We start from the raw sequence: 21,432 nt of genomic DNA, 5'->3' as shown, positions 1-21,432 counted from the left end.
TATATGAGATGAACAAGTTCTAGAGATCTGCTGTACAACATAGTGTTTATAGTTAACAATACCGTACTATACACTGAAAAATTCGTCAGAGAGTAGATCTCCTGTTATCTGTTCTTATCACAATAAAAAAAAAAGCTAAGTATGGCCCTTTTAGGATGACTCCCTCTCATAACCTAAAATATCATAACGCTGAATTCCAAAGTAATTTATAAATAAACTCTGGGAACAGAACCTTATGATTAGTTAAGGACAGTCTGTGCAGGATATTTGGTGGGACAGGAGGAGGTTTAGGTCAAATGTTCCGTGAGCTCTGAGACAGTAACTCCTCTTTTCCTATAATTTGGGCACTTTATAATTCAGCGTAGTAAACAGTGTAAGTTCGTGCCCTATGGTTTCGAGGATAAAGAGGTGGAAATCTCCTGTCAGAGATTTCTTAACTGAACAGTAAACACTGAAAAAGAAATATAGATTAAGAAAAAATTAACAAAGTTTGTGACCAGAGGTAATAATTTCTCTGATGCATCAACAATGCTCCGTCAGCCCCCTTGGCTGACTGCACAAGGTCGTTGGTCAGATGATCTCTTGGCAAGAGGACCATTGCCTGTGATAGACCCTGGGGGCCAGATATCCAATTTCTATGCATCCAAGAAGTGTTTCCTCTGCTCTCTTTATCACTCCAATACAATGTTTGCTGGAGAACTAAGAGCTCCTGTCCCACCCGTCACCACAAAATATGTGGTTGCTGGAGACAAGGCTGATGAGAGTCCTGCCCCTCCAATAAAGCCAGTTTGGTGGATGTAAACAGGGTTGAGAATTGGGGAATGTCAACGGCCAGGTCTGGATGCTGATCCAAGTTTCTCCCCCACCCCATTCTAAGTAAACAAAGGAAGGAGTGGCAGCATTTTACCAACTGAAAGTGAGGCTAAGATATTTGTAGATGTCAGACATCAAGAGAGGCTTATCTTTCACTCTGCCCCATGAAGTTGTTCTTGGACAATATTTAGGAAAACTTATATTTAGTGGAAATGTTAAGGATGCCATAAATTCTACTTTTAAAAAAAATCGAACATTACAAATTAGTCCCCCATAAGCACCAAACATGAGCATTCTACAAAATGAATATTCATAATTGGTTTTACATTTATTTTATACATGTTCGGATTCTTCAGGAAACTGCACAGGAGGAATCATTTGTAGATTCTTTCACCATTTGGTATTTGATGAAACAGCCTCATTGGTAATAGTTCTATACTTAGTTTGTTAAGTCAGAAAAACTATTGATTGGTATTTAAGTGTTGTATAAGTGCTTTGGGCAAATCATTAACTTTAAAAAAATCTTTTTATTAAATTCCTTTTCATAAATTACACAATAAACACCTACTCAAACTCACTTATGTAAAGATACATTAAGAAAAAGCTAATATTCATCCCCTCAATTTCTCAGATAACCAGAGAATAATTTCACATATTTCTTTATGCCCCACAAGTGTATATGATATTTTGTAACATTATTACAAAATGAGTTGTATTATCCAGATTAGTCTTCAGTCTGTTTTTCTCACTTAGTAATTATTCACGAGTGTTCCTCCAAGTCAAGCTTAGAGGCTTAACTCATTCCTTATCATAGCTGCAAAATGCTTCATTCTATGCATCTACCAAAATTTGCCCAGTCATTGTACAACAAAAGGACATTCGGGTTGTGTCCAGGTTTGTTTATTTGCTTGTGGCTGTTTTTCTACTACAAATAATGCTGTGAACAATTTGACACACATATCTTTGAGTCCTAGTACTTTTATTTACATAGGATAGATTCATACAGGCAAGATTTCTGGGTCAAAGGACACATGCATTTTTATTTTACCAGTTAATGCTTGTTTGCTTTCCAAAGCTTGTAGCAATTTTATACCCACCATCAATGTGCGGAAGGACCCATTTCCTTGAATCATTGCCAATATTGGAGATGGCTGTACTTCAGCATTTTGACATTCTCATAGCTGTCGGTTGACTTTTAGATTAAAAAAAAATAGGTTTGTAATTTCTTGTTCCTTTGTACTCTAAAAGTCCTGGCTGTACTGTTATAAAATTTTCATTTTAAATAGAAAAGGTTGTATGTTTTTATTTTGCCTATCAGGTTTTTATTACAGTAACAATTTTACAACATAACACAGAAAGCAACCAACATCCTTCCATAAATATTTTCTGGTTCTTGTCCATGTGCATTTGAGTTTTATAAAGATATGGTTCTAGAATAGTGCACTTTTGCACTTTCAATTTTTATTAGACAATAAAAGTACATTCCCTGTTGTTATGGAGTCTTCCCTTTAAACAGCTACTTAATGTTTTATGGTTTCTAACTATAAACTAACTAATGATTCACCTATTATTGAGTGCCTGAGTTACTTTCTGGTTTAATAATTACAGATAACTGTGAAGTGAAAATATTCATGACTATAAATTCGTCATTTTTAAAGCAGATTTTTCTTGGATAAATTTCCAAGAACAGAATAGAATAAACGTGTTCCCAGATCTTGAGACATAGTTCCAAATGATTTCCCAAAAGTGTGCTATCTATTCATCCAGGCAGAAGAAAATTTAGATCTCTGAATGACATTTAAATATCTCTAAATAAAGATTCAACAATCTTTATTTGCAATGAGCTTTTTTTTTTTTTTAACATTTTTAAACTACTCTATGGTATTAGAGACAATGGTTATCCCTTGGGGAAGGAATGACTGAGGAGGGAGCAAGTGGGGTTCTGTGGCCCTGGTTATGTTCTGATTCTTGAATTGGGAACTGACTGGTTAAATATGCTACGTTTGTGAAAACTAGGAGAGTAGGACACTTAGCATTTGAGCACTTTTCTCTGTGTATGTTATATATCAGTAAATGTTCAAGAAATGCATTGTGGGAATGTCATGGGAATGCCTGTCACATTGCAGAAAGACACGTGAACAATCTGAAACATTTCACCCAGCACCACTTTGGACTGGAATTGGTTATCTATGTATGCTCGCATGTTTTGCTACAACCCATTAAAGATGTTCTAAAACACCAAGACTGTGGGTGTTAGAAAATTGCCCTGAGTCCCAGATGATCAAAGTCTTTGTTTTCTGATCTTCGGCAGCAGTCTGACAGGGGCACCACTAGGAAGACCAGATCTATCATCTTGAAGCTTACTGTTTCTCAAAATAAACTTGGAGGAACTTACCTGGTGGTAAGCCCCAGGGAGGTTAAATGACTGGTCTGAAACACCCAACTAACTAGTGGCAGAGCTAAAACTAACCATAACAGGGTTTTTTCCAATGTGGCAGGTTGCCTTTTCTCAAGCCTGAAATAAGCATCAGACAAAATAATTGTTGATTAAAGTCCTTCAGTGACCTCCCATTGGGCCCAGGTGAAGTTACCTGATTCGGTTTTTAGCCCTTCCCCATTGTATTCTCAGTCCTATGTTTTCGTTACTTCCCAACACATACTCTCATCCTGGGAGAACCATGTACTTTTATGCTTTGCACCTGTTGCCTCCTTCACCTAAAAGATCCTCCTGTGTTCAGTCCTTTGTATATATTTACTCACTTAAAATAGTCCACCCAACAGTCTCATGAAGTAGGTTTTACAGATAAGGACTCATCCAAAAGCAGACAGATGCTAAATTTTCAGTCTGTTCTGTGTAACTCCAAACTCCATGTCTGCACCAGTCCTCCCTGCTGCCTCTGTTCCTGCATTCAGAGAAGTTGTGAGTCCTGATAGTTACATGCACACTTGCACAGCCAGCGTCTCATTTGCTGTTCCTTACAACTCTTTGAGGTGCCATTATTATTGTCCCCACTTAGAGATGAATAAACGGAAGCTCAGAAAGGTGAAATGTCTTGCCCAAGATCACACCATGATTATAGTCTATGCTGCAGAATTTAGTCCCTGATTCTATATTATCTTTTAGTTAATTACATAACTATTTAATGAGGACTGACTTGAAGAGCCTTAAGCTGGATAGCCAGGGAATTAGAAAGATTGTTCATAAATTGCTTCCTGTGTATTAGCTATATCTCTTCCATCTAGTTTATAAGATCCTAATCAGAAAAGGGCTCATCCTGCTTGTTAGCCTCCCACAATGCTTAGCTCAGCCTGGGGCCCAGAATCAGTAAGTACCCATTACTAGACTGCTTACCTTCAGCTATTCACATCTCGGCTGCCAAGATAACCAGATGCCAGTCAGCCATCAAATACGCTTATCCTGTGATTGATTCCAAGATTATTCATCTCCTAGTCACTCTTTTTTCCCTTGTTAGAAAAAAAATTCCATTTTATTTTAAGATTTTTTACTCAAACCAGCAGCAGCAAGTGGGAATTTCAGCCTCCTAAAAACGTGTAAAACATCATTGACTGGTTTCCCATTAGAAGTCTCCCCTAAAATGACAGTAAACATATCAAGTTTCAGGAAAAAATAACAATGAATTTTTAAGTATTAACTATTCAAAAATGCTTTGAAATCGTATTTAAGAATAAAGTTCCATGGAACCAACAGCTCAAGTGAAAAGGAAAACAGATAAACTAGACTTTATCGAAATTAAAAACGTTTGTACTTCAAAGGATACCATCAAGAAAGTAAAAAGACAACCTAAAAATGGGAGAAAATATTTGCAAATCATATATATGATAAGAGACTTCCATCTATAATATATAAAGATTTCCTAGAACTTAATAATAAAAAGACAACCCAATTTAAAAATGGGCAGAGGATTTGAATATACCTTTCTCCAAAGAAGACATACACATAATCAATAAGCACATGAAAAGATACTCAATATAATTAGCCATAAGGAAAATGAAAATCAAAACCATAAGGAGATACCACCTCATACCTGCCAAAACGGCTATAATAAAAAAGATAGACTATTACCCGTGTTAACGAAAATGTGAGTAAATTGGAATCCTCATACACTGCTGGTTGTGATGTAAAATGGTGCAGCCACTTTGGAAAACAGTCTGGCAGTTCCTCAAATGTTAAACAATTTCTATGTATGTACCTAAGAGAAACAGAAAAGTCTTTCCACTTAAAAACCTGTACACAAATGTTCAGAGCAGCATGATTCATAATAACCAAAAAATTGCAAACAATCCAGATATCTATCAACTGATGATTGGATAAACAAAATATCATGTATCTATACAATGGAATATTATTTAGCCATAAAAAGGAATGAAGTAGTGAAAGAAGCCATTCACAAAAGAACACATATTGTATGATTCCATTTATACAAAATGTCCAGAAATGGTAAAACCATAGAGACAAAAGGCAGATTAGTAGTTGTCTAGCTAGGGCAAATGGTGGGTAGGCATGGTGGGGAGAAATTGAGGGAAAATGAGGAGTGACTGTTAATGGATATGAAGTTTCCCTTTAGAGTAATGAAAGTGTACTAAAATTGATTGTGGTGATGACTTCACAATTCTGTGAGTAAAGTGAACACCATTGAACTGCATCTTTTATATGAGTAAATTGTATGGTATGTGAATTACACATTAATAACACTGTTAAATAAAAATAATAAAGTGCAGTCTTGGAAATTTCAAAAACATTAGGAAAAAACATTTGATGACATATTCCTGCACTCAAAACAAGCTGAGGTTCAATTGATGCACACGCTATTTGTGTTCTGTTTCTGTGAATTTTTTCCATATGTCATTATGTACATGTGATTTCTTCATGACCATCATTATGGCAAGAATTTGCCATGCCCACATGGCAAGAATAAGAAATCAACTACTTGGAAATAGAATGAGGGAAAGTTGTTAGGTTCCCATACTGGAAAAAAAGGTTGAATGTGGATTTATTGTGTCACCAGCTAAAGTTTCCTGCCCTAGTTCACTCAGAGGAAGAAAAAAAGTAGCCATCACGTGTGGGTATACCAGTGCACGTCAGAGGAAAGATCTGGGAGATGAGGGCAAGGAAAACTTACTCCGATACTAGTCGTAATAATTTTAAAAGTCTACAAAGGAATGTTATCCAGCAACAAGAATAAACAAGTTGCAATTACATGTCACAATATGGGAAAATCTCACAATAATAATGTTGAGCAAAAGAATTCAGACACAGAAAAGTATGTTCTGCACGGTTTCATTCGTATAACGTCAAAAATAGGCCAACTTAATGTGTGCTGTTAGAAGTCGGGATAATGGGTACCCTTGGGAAAGTTAATGAGAGGAGGAGGAGTGAGGGAGATTCTAGCGTGCTAACATTCTGTTTCTTCTTTGAACAAAAGGTCCATATGTTCCTTTTGTACTGGGCCTGCAAATTAGGTAGTTAGTACTGCCCTTAGGTCTACTCATTCAACATACTTCCTCTCTCTGGAAATTCAAGAAGAATGTTTACAGCAGCTAGGCAAAATGTCACGAACCATGAGTTCAGATCAGGAAAAAAAGCAGTGAAGACAAGCCAGTCTGAAAAAAGCAAGAATTCTTGTATACATTATGAGAAGTACCGCACTACTGATACCATTCAACTTTGAATCACACTTTCCTTGTGACTTGAAGAGAAAGGAAAAGGAAAATAATTAAGATGGACTGACCAATTTTGAACCTGAATAACGCAAGCTGATATAAAACATTACCTATTATGATTTTCTCTTTCCAACAAGAATAATTCACTTGATCACCAATTACTAATTAATTGTGATGTCTCACCTATTTCTTTTCTGAAAAATGTTGTTTAGATCTTTTAATCTTAGGGATAGATTTTATTTTACATGTCCATGCCATGCCTTCAAAACTAGACTGTTGATTGTTAGCTTCTTCAATATTATATATTCCTTGATGCGACTGACATACATTATCCAACGTCCTACAGGTCACCCTCTATGAAGTAGAGACGCAAAAGTGACTGGCTCACCAGTTTTGATTTCTTACGAAATGTTCATTTGACTTTAAACCTCCAAAGTCAACAGTTTGGTTTTTCTTGAAAAGGCTTAAAATGACGACCATAAGGTCTTCCAACACTTTTAATTTTACAGGAGGACTGTGCATACCTAAGCAATTTTGACTTTAAAATAGTTCAGGGTAACACTGGGTATAGGGGTTTGAGGCAAGCTAGATAATTATTGAAAACTCGGCTGTATTACATACTTTTTAACTATCTGGGACCTACAATTAACCAAACCATTCTCTGAGACTCAGTTGTTAATGCGTAAAATGGAAATTTTATTGCCTATTTATTGTGAAGATTATTTTGAAGACTAAATGAAATGTGGAAAACCCCTGAGCTATTCTTTGGAATATTGTTGGTGGAGCAAGGAGAGGAGAAGTGTGGCAGTTAGATACCAAAAACAGCTTATGCTACAAATGGCTCAAACATAATTTTCAAAAAGTAAAAAATTTAACTTTCAAATAAAGTGTACACATCAAAGATTTTATTCCACTTATTAAGTAATTAATCAATGGTAACACGTTAAGACTGGGTCAGAGGAGAATACGAAAAACTGACGAATATAGATAGGTATAGATAGATATATAGAGAGGGAAAGGAATGCAGAAATGAATTTTCTAATAAATAAAAACTAATAATGTCCTCTAAGGTAATGCAATGTAATGTTTGGGCTTACCTTTTCAAATTGGCAGAAATCAGTTGTATCTCTACCAGTCAAAATTCATTTGCATTGCCATCCACAAGAATCATCACTAGCATTGCTATCAGTTTTCTACACATTACCTTCTATCCCTGCAGAATTGTAAAACAGTCAACAGAAAATCAATCAAAAGCCTCACATGCTTGTAGAATCAGATGATCTCCTGAGAGGTCACTACACTATGTGCTGCACTCCACTGAAAAGACACTTTGTAATTTCCCTTGCCCATTTCCAAGTCTTGGACAATCTTTTCTTACAAAATTATCTACAGTATAACTCAGTGTATGTGCATATGTAGCTGAATGGAAACAATTTGACGTGCCTAAGCTCACAGACATCCATTTCAAATGCCCTACTGGGGCATGTTTTTGCTTGCTTTTTTTGTATGTATGTGTTTATATGTTGTAAGGTGGATAGGTAGGTAGTGAATTGTTGTTGGGGAATATTATTCTAATATATTAACTGAGAGGCTTTATCACTCTCCTCTTCAGCCCTCATCCTAGCTGTTATGATGCTCTATTATCATTGAACCAGGAAGGGGAAGTTATAGAATAGAATATAGAGGAATAAAAAAATTGCCTGTTCTGGACTTCAGTGTTCCAAAAGAAAAGGCCTTGGGGGAACACAAAAGACTTGCATAAGTGACAGCAGCAGGTTTGAGGAGAGAGGAATGTTCTGGGAAACTAGATGAGAGATACTTTTAGGTTGGGAAAAGGGCAATTAGAAGCGAAGGAATGAGAGCAGAGGCAGAGGTGGGTGGCAGTGGAGGGGCTTGTCCTGTTCCCCAGGCAGTGTACCTTAGAGGAGGGAAGTCCCTGGAGAGAGAACAGCCGCAGAGAGAGTCCTGATTCCTAGCCTGGCAGGGAGGAAGCAGAATGACTCATTTGCTTTCTCATGTGGCACAGAGGAAGCAGAGAGAAATCCGCTAGAGCTGAAAGGGGCAGGAGGGCAGCACGAGAAGATGCTCAATAGTATATGTCAATGACAAAAGACATTGTCATTCTCAAGCCTGTTGTCCCCCTTGCAACCTGATGTCATGAAAATTCCCCATAACGACCAATAGATTGAGATTATCTCAATCACCTGATGGAATGGAGGGACGTGCTCAAAATTAAAATTAAGCTCTAAGAAAAAGTTTTCTCGTTTGCACAGCTGAGTTGTGGGCTATAATTTATGTCTGCTATGTTTATGATTGCTGGGCTTAGAGAGATTCAGCCCTCTAGCAGGCCCAATGCTTGTCATCTCCTAGGACCCGCAACTCTGAATCTCTTGTTGTCAATCTCAGACAAGCTCAGCCACAAGCTCCTTGGAAATTTAGAAAATTTCTCCATCTGAAGGTACCAGAGTCACATCAGGATTTACCGCCAGGGTCAGGCCACCCCAGGATAGGTTTGCCCTTCAAGTTTCTGGAACGAGGAGGGCTTCTTAAACCAGACCATGCCCAGCAGGGGTTAAAAAATGACTCAGTTACACTTAGGAATCCAAATGAACTGCCCAGCAAAGTGAAAGAAAGGCTGCATAGATGCCTCCCACTGAGTCTTTGCATTCCAGAAGTCTAAAAATAGGTTTGAAGGAACAGAACTAAAAGTACTGTATGAACAATTCTCGAGAGCCTCTAATTATTACCCAAATGCCAGCACAGTGATGTGGCTATGACTCTATTTCCGTGAACATGGAAAATGTTACCCTGGGTCAGGCTATTCGCCATTTGTGGCTAAGATGGCTAATGGTCGTTAAAATCTACAGTCTTCTCAGACACACAGCCAGATGGCATTTCCCAGTCTCCCTTGCCGTTAAGTGTGGCCAGGTGATCGAGTTGCAGCCGATGGGGTGAGGATGAAGTGATATGTGCCACTTCGAGGCTTGGCCATAAAACCCTCCCACAGGCATTGCTATATGCCCTTTCTCCTTTGGCCAAGGAAAGGGGATGACCATAATGGCCCTGGAAGCCATAGTTAGAGATGGCAGAGCCTGGGTCATTTCAGTGTGGACAGCACGCTTGAAGTGGGTAATGTAGTCCCTGCCAATGCCTAAGCTCCTTCTCAGTTTCTTGGGTAGGAGTTCTGAGAGGATCAGGATGATTTGGAGTCAGTCCCTCCTGTTAAGCCTTCTTGATGGATGACACTGCATCAGTCAGACTTAGCTTGTGGTCTTTGAACATTTGTTCTTAGCTCCAGGAATGTCATTACATCATTACTAACAGTATTCATGGATAAAGGAAGAAGAGAGACTCAAAACTTTTATACTGTAGGCTTTCCAATGTTCTCTCATATAATCCTTATAAAAGCTCTAGGAGGCTTTTGTCATCTTTTACAGAAGGAAATAAAGAAGATTCAGAGAAATTAACTTGCCTAATCCCAACACAGCCAGTTTTCCTCACCACCCAGCTTCCATCAGACACATGTAACTGAAATAAAAGTTGAGGCTGTTTCAATTGACAGAGAACATCCAGGCCACCATCTTTTCACAAGCCAGCTGTTTATTCCACCTTCTTTACTTGCAGGCAAATTAAAACTACATGGTACATTTCCTGTAGCAAAGCTAAATGTAAAGAATCAGGACCTATGTGTCAGGGGCACAGAGGAGAACATATTTTAACCAAGACATAAATGCCTAGCTATACATGAATCATACAGGAATATGACAAGAGCCAAAAAAATTTAAAAAGAAAGAGACTATTTTGAAGTCTGAATGCTCTTGGGTTAATTTTTATCATGTACTTATGGTTTGGCACCATCAGCAAAAGCTTGGAGCCAAACATGCTAACTCTCATGCTGCCAGGCTACTATATAATGCTTCTGAGACCCACAGGCTCTGTCTTTCCCTTTCCTGGACAAGTGTCCCACAGGTCAGTAGGTAAATGGCCTCTGAGGTGGGTAACACATGCTAACTCAGTCAATCCAATGGTTCACAGACTTGATTGCCTGCCTGTGCCTGTTTATTACCCCTGGCCTTGGAAGGAGTGAGTTAACAGCATGACATAAATACAGTTTTCCCTCTTCAATCACAAGAGATTTAATTCCCCCAAAACCCTCTTGATAGTAAAACTCACAATTAAACAACTTGGAAACTTAAAGTTCAAATAAGCTTAGAGTTTGACAAAATTCATTGAATTGTACTCTTAGGACTTGCACATTTCATTAAATGTAAATTCTACCTTTTTCAAAAAAGGAAACAGCAATAAATAAATAAGCCACAGTGAGATATCACTATACACTCACTAGAATGTTTAAAATGTTTAAAAGACTGACCACATGGACTATTGGTAAGGATATAGAACAACTGAAACGCTTGTGGTACAAACACTTGGAAAACTTGTCGGTATCTTCTGAAGTTGAATATATGCACAATTTATGTCCCAGTGATTCCACGCCTGGTTACATACCCAACATTAGTATATATATATGGTTACCAAAAGGTATACTAGAAAATTCACTGTAGCAATAATTTTAATAGTTAAAAACTAGAAACAACCCAAATGTCCACAATAGAATGGAAAAATAAATTGTGGTATGTTCATAAAATGAAATACTACGTACCAGTGAGAATGCACAAGTTATTGCCACATAGAACAACGTGTAAAACTCTCTCAAACCCAACAATTGAGTGAAAGAAGCCAGACACAAAAGTACATATGGTGTTTAACTCTGTTGATATAAGATTAAGAAGTAGAACTAACGTACGGTGATAGAAATTAACATAGTGGTTTCTTTTGGGGAGAAAAGAGTAATGAGTGGGGTAGGGCCTGAGAAGGGTTCTATACACTAGACACGTAGACAGTGTTCTTTTGTCTATGTAAATTAAAGTGCAATACAAATTGCTAAAAAGAAAAGGTTTGGGATGCTCAACTGGAGAGTGAACCTATGAAAGCCTTTAAAAATACACATTTACAGGGCCAGCCCCATGGCATAATGGTTAAGCTCAGTGCATTCCACTTCAGTGGCCTAGGTCTGCAGGCCCAGATCCCCGGCACAGACCTACACCACTCATCAGTCATGCTGTGGTGGCCACCTGCATATAAAGTAGAGGAAGATGGGCACAGATGTTAGTTCAAGGCTAATCTAACTCAGAAAAAAAAGAAATTTACTATATTCCTTAAAAGAAATAAGAACAATAAACCAAATAAGATACCCTCTGTGATTCTCTATATATTTTGAGTTAGCACCTATTACTATAGACACTGTGGTAGGCAGAATAATACCTAACCCCCCAAAGATGTCCACACCCTAATCCCTGGGACCTGTGAAGAGATTACCTTACACAGCAAAAGGGACTTTGCAGATGTGATTGAGGTTCTTCTGAGATTATCTTGGATTGTTCTGATGCTCACAATCTAATCACATGATTTCTTGAAAGCAGAGAACTTTCCCAGTTGTAGTCAGTCAAAAATGTACAACTGCAGAAAGGTTGGAGAGATGTGACACTGCTGCCTTTGAAGACGGAGGAAGGGGCCACAAACCATGGAATGTGGGTGGTCCCTAGAAGCTGGAAAAGCCCAGGAAACAGATTTCCCTAAGGCCTCTAGAAAGGAATGCAACCCCGCTAATACCTTGATTTTAGCCCAGTGAGACTCATGTCAGACCCCTGACTTACAGAAGTATAAGATGACGAATATGTCTTGTGTCAGCCAAGTCTATCATAATTTGTTACAACAATAATAGGAAACTAATAAAGATATTGAACATATAATTTCCATTTATCATCTCTTACTAGCTGGAAACAAAAGCTTTGAAGAAAGGATAAGTTGGTTTCACTTTTTCTGCAGATAAAACATATTCGGAAAGAATTTTTGAAGCCTGCTTCTCATTCTAATCCTTAGTGCTTTTTGATATTATAACTCAAAGTTCATGACTTTCCTTCCCCCAAGCTAGTGTTATAGAGACCGTCTCCTCACATATATCCCACAAACCTTTCCACAAGAGGACAGCTTCTTGTCTCCCAAATTTATTGAGGTTTTACCTAAGAACGTATTGAGTGTTTTCATTTGCTCTCTCTCTTAATCTTCAGAGCAATCTGATATCAATCATTCAAAAGACCCAGTTGGATCTCTGACCCAACAGATCTGATGGACTAACTGGGACTTGTTTGTCTTTGTCTAAGTTCCCCCAAAACAGACGCTGAGACAGGAATTTGGGTGCAAGCAGTTAATTTGGAGGATGTTTTCAGGAAGAATGGATGAGTAAAATAGGAAGAAAGGGAAGACAATAATAGGTTTTTTCAAAGGAGGGTTACTGCTGAGGGTGACAGGGGCACAATCCCACTGGGGATTCTTGAGAGACTGTGAACACACCTTAGAATTGTCCCATAGAGAAGAGAAAAACGTGGGCATTTATGCATCAACTCCTGTCCCTCATTGGCTGGAGGTTGCTCCCAGGGATGTGACTCCTCTGTGTATCTGGCCATACTGCACAAGCAGACCACACCCCATGGTCAGAGAGCCTGCACAGGTACAGAGAGAGACAGGAAGCAGCTAGCAAGTGAAAGAACTGTCTGTCGGGGACCTCTGGGGAAGTCAAAGGATCGGAATGAGGCGCCGACTACACCTGCTCCAGTGGGTACGATCTACTTCAGATCAAAGGCGAGTGGTGATAAACATGTATTATCATGACTTTCCCAGTCACATTAGTGCACAAAACCCAGAGGTGTGAAAACTAAACTGAACTTGATTTTGGTTAAAAGTAACAATTTCCACCTGATAGTAGATAAATTGATGTGGTCACTTTCTGGGATTTCTTAGAGAATTTCATGACTTCTTGGTCGATTCAGATTTACCGTTTGGTCACATAAGTACGTTTTCCACTTGCCCCTCTCTTTCTCCTTTCTGAGTTTGGAGCAGAAAGTAAGCAGCCTTATCTCTGCTCTACCAAGTTTCAGTATGCCGCCCACAGTGTAAATACATCCAGTCTGGCTCTCGGCGACAGCAAAGCACAGTGTTTCCCCAATGGTGTTCTGGATGTTCTATGGCACCAACTCACTACCCTACTAGGGTGTCTGATACTGACTAGTCTCTCTAAGACACAGCAGTGGTCCCTCCCTGCCCCATCCATGTACCCTCAACAGCCTCCATGATTTCCTGCACTGTCACAGCCACTTCTCAGGCCTACTTGGGACCCACTGAAATGTCTGGATTTCCTCCCATCCACTTGGGGGCCAGGGTATATCAAGAGGGCTGTGAAGTTCCCTCCAACCACCTGCCTCCATCCATTTCACATGCTCTTCCGGCTCCACATATCCCATCTGCCATTCAAAGAGGACTCCAATTTACCTCCTTACTCGGAGAAAGATGATCTGTCTCTTCACTCTAACATGATTTTTTTTGGTATATTTTCTCACAAATGCCTCACATTTATGTTTTCATGCCACTCCCTCTGCTTGAAACATTCTTTCCCCATCACCTATTTCCATTTTAAGGCGCGGTTCAAATCCTGCCTCCAATGTGTGGTTTTCCATGACTTGGCAAAATTAGTTGCTCCCTCAGCTATGCTCCCTAGTTTTCTTTTTCCTGCTTTTTTCCCCAAAATCCCCCCAGTTCATAGTTGTACACTTTAGCTGTGAGCCCCTCTAGTTGTGGCATATTGGACACCGATTCAGGGTGGCCTGTCAAGCAGGGCCATGTCGGCGCCTAGGACCCGAACCAACGAAACCATGGGCCACCGAAGCAGAGCACTTGAACTTAACCACTCAGCCACGAGGCCGGCCACACTCCCTAGCTCTTGATTGCCTCCTCACATTAAATGAAAGTACTTTGCATGTCTCTCTTGCCCACAGTTCTTTGAGGGCAAGACTGTATCAGATTCATTTTATTTCTTAGGAGCTAAGAACAATGCCTGGCAATCATGATTAATTTGAAACAAATGATTGAACTGAAGCTCGTAGACACATTTCAAAAAGTTTCGTCCTTACTAAAAATCTGTTTCAGTATAGGATGAATAGGTTTTCGCATATAAATTATCCGTCTTATTTCAACCATTAAAGAGATAACAAAGTAAAATTTTATCAAGAATCCAAGTCAACAGAACTCTCCAGTAATTTGTTACAGAGTTCTCTTTTAAAATAAAAAAGCAAATATAATTAAAATAATCTTATCTCAGGGATTTAATTTTTAAAACTCCAGATTGTGACCTAAATTAAGTATTATTCAGTCCAGTTCCTTATGCCCACAGAAACTTGCCAACAAGAATTGTAAATTCATCTTGTGGACCTATAGACGATTTGATGATCTCAGTTCTGCTTTATTCATTCGTTGAACTTACACTATGTGAGCTAAAGGAACTTGATTTCTGCAGCACAGCAATGTGTGAAACCAGAAGGATTCAAATTGTCATTGGAATAACCAAAGAACTGGGCCTGAATGCCCAAAGGGACAACTGTACGAAAAGAAGCGGGATCCATTGAGATGTTGTAAAATGATTTTAGACTTTTTAAACAAGGAGAATGTGAAAAAAAAAAAAATTGCATGAAGCAAAGTGATAGAAAACAGATTAGTGGTGGGGATTACAGAATTTGTCCTTCCCAAATAAGCAGCTAGAAGCAGATTGCTGAGCAGTGTGAAATCAGAGCTTCCGCTGACATGATGGCAAAATATGGAGCCAGCCAGTCACGGGAGCTCTGGTTCAGGCCCCTGGATTCCATGGCCCTTGGGGCCCTCACACCTGTGTCAATTCTCTTTTCCCTTAGGAAGGGTATCAAGACCCTCAACCTTGCCAAGAGGGTACACCTGTTCCTTAAAAGTCGGGTAATTGTATTTTAAATCCTGGGAATATTGAAGTTAATAGAGAGGTGATAAAATCAAACTCATAATATTTATACTTGGCTATTAAATTTAGGAATAATCTATGTGTGTGAATGAGCTAAAGAATCTGTAAATATTTAAAACACTTCCACATAGCAGTCTTGTAGTTTTAAGTTAAAATATGTAACAGAATTCTAACTAGTTTCTAGACAGTGTTGAGATACTGAGGAGAACTTGATTTGTCATATAAACTTATCAAACTTCTATGAGTCAATTTTGTGCTCAGCAAGGTTTTGCTTGTTAAGGCTAGAAGTTTCCCCAGTAGCCATTTGAAGTGCTTAAAGGAAAATAAAATATATTCACGTGTTCTTATGTTCTAAATTTTAAAGGCACTTAAACGTTTTAAGACAAAGCATTAAGTAAGTTTAGAAATGGCACTGTTTAAGGAGAATTTAGCTTACTCAACTTACGTCAGTCAAATATGAATCAGTTAACAATTGCAAAAGTAATTGTTCCTATTTCATAAGAAGTTATAACAAGATTTGTAGATTGAACTTAACTAGGTTTTCAATTTGTAATTTAATATGCCAAATATTAATTTAAAACCAACTTAAGTAAATCATCATTGCTTTGTACAAAAAAACCCCAAATGAAACAAAGAAACTTATTACTGACAGAAATAAAAATGATTTTTGCATTAGCAAAATCAGGTAACTTCCCCCTAAATACAGTGGCTTCGAGAAGCTAGAACCAAGCACCTAGAATAATAGCAGGGTGATAGTAGTGGCTCTGGGGCACTTCTTTAGGAGTACTTAGCTCTGTATTCTGAGAGTCTGAATCCTGAAAGTTTTGGATTTGTTTTGTAATAGATGTTCAGTTTCACAAGCAAAGAGTTATTACATCCACAGAGAGGGGGAAACTGCCTGTTCTTTGCTTGGGGACATTCTGAAGGTAATTGCTCCTACATGGACTTGGGCAAACACTACCCTCTGAAGGATTATATCATAAAGAAAAGGAGAAATACTCCACTGTTTCTGTCTTTGGGGTAATAGTCATTGGTAACAGATTTTTGCTAACTTAAATTAGCATTGCATTCTATTAGCCAATGTTTTGAAAGAAAAACCCAAATCTGACATCTGTAATGTTGGTATCTGGCCTTATTATGTCATGGTGCTTACAACCTATTGATGGGAAAATCTTTGGAACAGAATTGTTTCTACACTGAGAATTTTTCCAGACTGAATTCTTTAGGAAATTTAAATACTTTCCTGTAGAGAAATTCCAGTCTATCAAATCCCAGTGGATATTGAGATGTCATTAGATCTTTGTATCTATTTGACAGATTACTGGATTTTAATGGATCATGAAGGCAAAATAAAGTATTTTTATTTATTATTTGGCTAATTCAATGAAATTTCCTAAATCATAACAGTTTCTGTTATTTGTCTTCTTGGTGGCTGATGGTTCTCAAGACAACAGCTGAAGGAGAGACATCGTGCTGTAAGGGAGAGGGGACTTGCTCCAGACTGAGAAATTCTAGAGTTCATGACCTACTTCTGCCATATATTCTTACGGCTTTGGAAAAGTGACAACTTGTGATGCATCAGCATCACCCTCCATTCCATCAGTAAAGACTGAATCACTGAGAATCAAGACACTTCTAGACACTGTACAGCCCCAATCACTTATTTTGCTTCTTTCCTCCCTTTTCTACCAATTTTTCATCTCCAAGATGTTCCCAGTGCCTTTTCGGGAACACATGACCAAGACTTTGAACATCTCTTTCTTGCCCATCCCTAGAGGCTGGCACCTGGGCAAAAAAGTCCCTTTGGGGAATACCACAAGGCCATCGTTCACTAATTTGACCTTGGCATCTAATACACTAATGGACAGGTTTATTTTTATCTTCAGTAAAGAGATATCTTGATTAAAAGATATGCAGGTGCTGCTAACTCTTACTTTTGTGAGAGTGGAGACTGCATATGTCTTGTTCATTGTTGTATTGAAGGGCTTAGCAAATAACCTACTACATAATAGTTATTCAAACATTTGTTACATTTACTGTCTGATCTGAAATAGCGTGTAGTTATTCAGAGACACCAAACCATACTCAATATTTAGTTTGTATCTTAATGTTGATTGATGTCTTAGTCCATTCAAGCTTCTATAACAAAATACCATAAACCAGGCAGCTCCTAAACAGGAGAAGTTTGTTCTTCACAGTTCTGAAGGCTGAGAAGTCCAAGATCAAGGCACTGGAAGATTTGGTGTCTGGCGAGGACCTGCTTCCTAGATAAGTACTTTTTCCCTGTAATCTCACACTCCTGAAGGAGTAAGGAAGCTTCTTGGGCCTCTTTTTTTTTTTTTTTTTTTTTTTTTTTAAAGATTTTATTTTATTTTTTTCCTTTTTCTCCCCAAAGCCCCCCGGTACATAGTTGTATATTCTTCGTTGTGGGTCCTTCCAGTTGTGGCACGTGGGACGCTGCCTCAGCGTGGTCTGATGAGCAGTGCCATGTCCGCGCCCAGGATTCGAACCACCGAAACACTGGGCCGCCTGCAGCGGAGCGCGCGAACTTAACCACTCGGCCACGGGGCCAGCCCCTTGGGCCTCTTTTATAAGAGCACTAATCCTATCATAAGGCCTCTACCTTCATGACCTAATCACGTCGCAGCAGCCTCACTTCCTAATACCATCACCTTCGGCATTAGGAGTTCAACATATGAATTTTGGACTACACAAATATTCTGACTATAGCAATTGGCATCTTTACACTCAAAGCTACCTCTCACTCAAACAGAACATCACATCTATTTTGACTAGAGATGATATAAAGAATGAGCCACCACTGATAATACATATCCACAGTAGCTGATGCCAGATTTTTAGTATGTTCAGATGACTTGTACACAACAATTCCCATATTCCAATATGGCAAGTAAAGTAGAAAAGTTTCAAGAGTGAAACCATGTAGTAGACATTTCCTGAAGGTCTATGTGTGCTGATGTAACCTGGGCAATTGGGATGAGGAAAAAAAACATGAAGCAGATTTCAGCTGTGCTTTGAGATGATTGCTTTATATATGGTTTTTGTCCCCTTGTGAAAACAAAGTAAAGAAAAACAAGAAGAAAAAGAAGACGAGGAGGGAGGGTAGGAGAAAAGGGAAAATGGGAAATTCAAGAGAAGAAAGGGAAGTAGGAGGAAGAAAGGAAGAGGGATAGAAACGTCTAATGTTCAGGATTTAGTTAGTTTTATCTCAAAATCTTCATTCAAAAAATAACTTTGTTGGGGGCTGGCCCAGTGGCCCAGCAGGTAAGTTTGCACGTTCCGCTTGGGCAGCTCGGGGTTCACCAGTTCGGATCCCCGATACGGATATGCCACCACTTGGCAAGCCATGCTGTGGCAGGCATCCCATATATAAAGTAGAGGAAGATGGGCATGTATGGTAGCTCAGGGCCAGTCTTCCTCAGCAAAAAGAGGAGGATTGGCAGCAGATGTTGGCTCAGGGCTAATCTTCCTCAAAAAATAAAAAAATTTAAAAAAATAACTTTGTGGGGCCAGCCCAGTGGCGTAGTGATTGTGTTTGCATGTTCCACTTCAGCAGTCCATGGTTCACGGGTTCATATCCCTGCGTGGACCTACACACTGCTCATCAAGCCATGTGGTGGCAGCACCCCACATGCAAAATAGAGGAAGATTGGCACAGATGTTAGCTCAGGGAAAATCTTCTTCACCACAAAAGTAATAATAATAACTTTGTACAGATCAGTAGAGCTCAGTCAAAATAGCACCATGTCTTCAACTTGTCTTTCTACGTAAGCTGAGGCTATCAGGTCAACAGTCATTAGCATGACCTCCCACCTTTTCTTCTCCCTTTTGCTTAAGTCTAGAAGGAAATAAGCCACAACAAATTTAGCTCCCAACTCCCAGTGTAATAACCATGGAAGAGAGAGACCCGTGAAAAACTTATTCTGCTCTGATGACAAAGATTGGGAGACACATAACAGAAATTCTGAGTTTGAGACACAAAGGGGTGGGCACACTTGGTATTAACTCCATCTCATCATTCGGCCCAAGACCTTATGTTATTCCTTTGGCTCTCTGTAGGATGGGAAAAATGGCAACCCTTACGTGCAAAAGATGGTTAGGAGAAGTATTATCATCACCTCCTCTGTAAGCCACATGTTTCTGGAGGGGAAACAAACCCTCCCCAAAGCTGAGAACCAGGACATGAGGCTCTGACAACAGGAGCCATTTATGTCTTTTTGTTTTTGTGTTTTCTTTGTTTGTTTGTTTTTGTCCATTGACCCGATAAATGGATTTCATTTCTAAGCGCCTGATGTTAAAGAACTCTCTATTCAGAAGAACCATGAGCGTGGGCTTGGGAGGACTCAACAGGCTGTAAATGATTGACACTGTCGGACAAACCGTGTTGCCACAATGCCAATTGATGGTACTAGGATAAAGCAGAACTCTGGTGCATTGAGAGAATTAGAGTTAATGATTAAACAAGAGGAGTTCAGGACTGGGATACTGAAGTCACCATCTGCCTCACAACACCTGTGTCAGTAAGACAGTGACACACCTAAGCCACAATTTTATTTTCCTACTACTCCATCAGAGCTTGGCCCACCAAAAGTTTTCTCTCATTTTATAGGTGGAGAAACTGAGGCATAAAGAGAGAAAATGGCTCTTGCGTGGTCACTTGATAAAGGTAATTCAGCCATGATGAGACACGAAATATTGTGTCTCCCTTATTTCTGTCTTACTGGAATTCTAGATGAGTTAGTACCTCTCATTTTATCACTGGTTTTAACATCAGATGAGTTCTGAATATTATTTTTTTTTGCCATCTTTGTATTATGGTAAAATACACATTACATAAAATTTACCATTTTAACCATTTTTAAGTGTACAGTACAGTGGCATTAAGCACATTCACATTGTTATTCAGTTCACATTGTTGTGCAACCATCACCACCGTCCACCGTCAGAACATTTTTTATCTTCTCTAACTGAAACTCTGTGCCATTAAACAGTAACTTTCCATTCTCTCCACCCTCTGGTTCCTGGCAACCACTTATGAATGTTATTTTACAGCAAAAAGAAATGTTGACTTTGAGCTTGGTTTACGACCCAAAAAGTGTAATTAGATGCAAGAGGGAGGGGCTGGGGGATAGACGTAAATTCGAAACTGGCTGTACGTAGAAGACTCCATGTGAGTGTGCTGTGCATGTGTGTATATCTTTAAAAGACTCTCCACCCCCTAGTCCGCCTCCTCGCTGTTCGGCCACTGGGTTTTACAGTCTCTTGGTGTCCTCAGTCCACACAAGAAGCCAGCATGGGCAATGTCCTTTGTGGTTTCGGGAGCAGGTTTGTTGCCATGGAGGCCACATTCTGAGTCGAAGAGTATAAAGGTAACTGTTTGTTTTTATTTTCAAAGATCTGCCCAAAAGATAGGCTGTTGTACTTCTTCTGGAAAAGCCTGATTGGTAGGATTCCTCCAAGAGCTCAGCCCAAAGTGCTTTATCCCATCCCCTCACCAACTTCAAAACAGAAGCTTGCCAAGAACCACTGGAGGAAAACCTGTCGGTTCCATCATTTCACACAAATGGCTAATTCTGGAGGTGGTGCTGTTTGCAACGGGAATCTTCACAATCACAGGAAACAGAGTGACGGCTCGCAAAGTGGAAACTACACAGAGAACGGGACAGTGAAAGAAGCCCAGGTAAGAGGCAGTCCCTCCCCCTTACTCTGAAGGACCTAGCATTTCAATATTTCTTTGTAAAGCTGTTTGAAGCTGTCCTAACTAAAAGTTCTTTTTATGAAGTGTTTTATGTGTTTTGACTCTTCACTTCAGCTAACTCAAATGCTTGGCTACCAAAAAGTTTGGGTGTGGGTTAAGCAGAGAATTTCTTCTCTCTACAAGAGAGGACACACCTAAACCCAAGAGCTTTAAACCCCTAAAATAGAAACATAACTACTAGACTTTCATTTTCTCTCAAACATTTTGGGGAGCAGAATTGTGAAGTCTCAGACTCTTCAGCCAAATTTCAGTCCACCAGAAATGACAACAGGCTGCATTC

At 39.2% G+C, this 21,432-nt stretch overlaps 1 protein-coding gene across 2 annotated transcripts in view; it reads left to right on the top strand.

Moving 5' to 3' along the window:
- The first annotated feature begins 20,550 nt into the window (after positions 1–20,550).
- SPTLC3 (serine palmitoyltransferase long chain base subunit 3) overlaps positions 20,551–21,432 on the top strand; it is a 148,306-nt gene continuing 147,424 nt past the window's right edge. Inside the window, exon 1 of one of the 2 annotated variants that reach the window (XM_008518804.2) lies at positions 20,551–21,074. In XM_008518804.2, the coding sequence (XP_008517026.1) occupies positions 20,958–21,074 (117 nt within the window). In that variant the 5' untranslated portion in view covers positions 20,551–20,957. The remainder of the gene's footprint in view (positions 21,075–21,432) is intronic. The other variant, XM_008518805.2, reaches the window with a different exon arrangement.

The sequence above is a fragment of the Equus przewalskii genome, chromosome 21 (genome assembly GCF_037783145.1).
Source record: "Equus przewalskii isolate Varuska chromosome 21, EquPr2, whole genome shotgun sequence".
NCBI classification, from domain to species: domain Eukaryota; kingdom Metazoa; phylum Chordata; class Mammalia; order Perissodactyla; family Equidae; genus Equus; species Equus przewalskii.
This window is presented reverse-complemented; position numbering and strand designations above follow the sequence as displayed.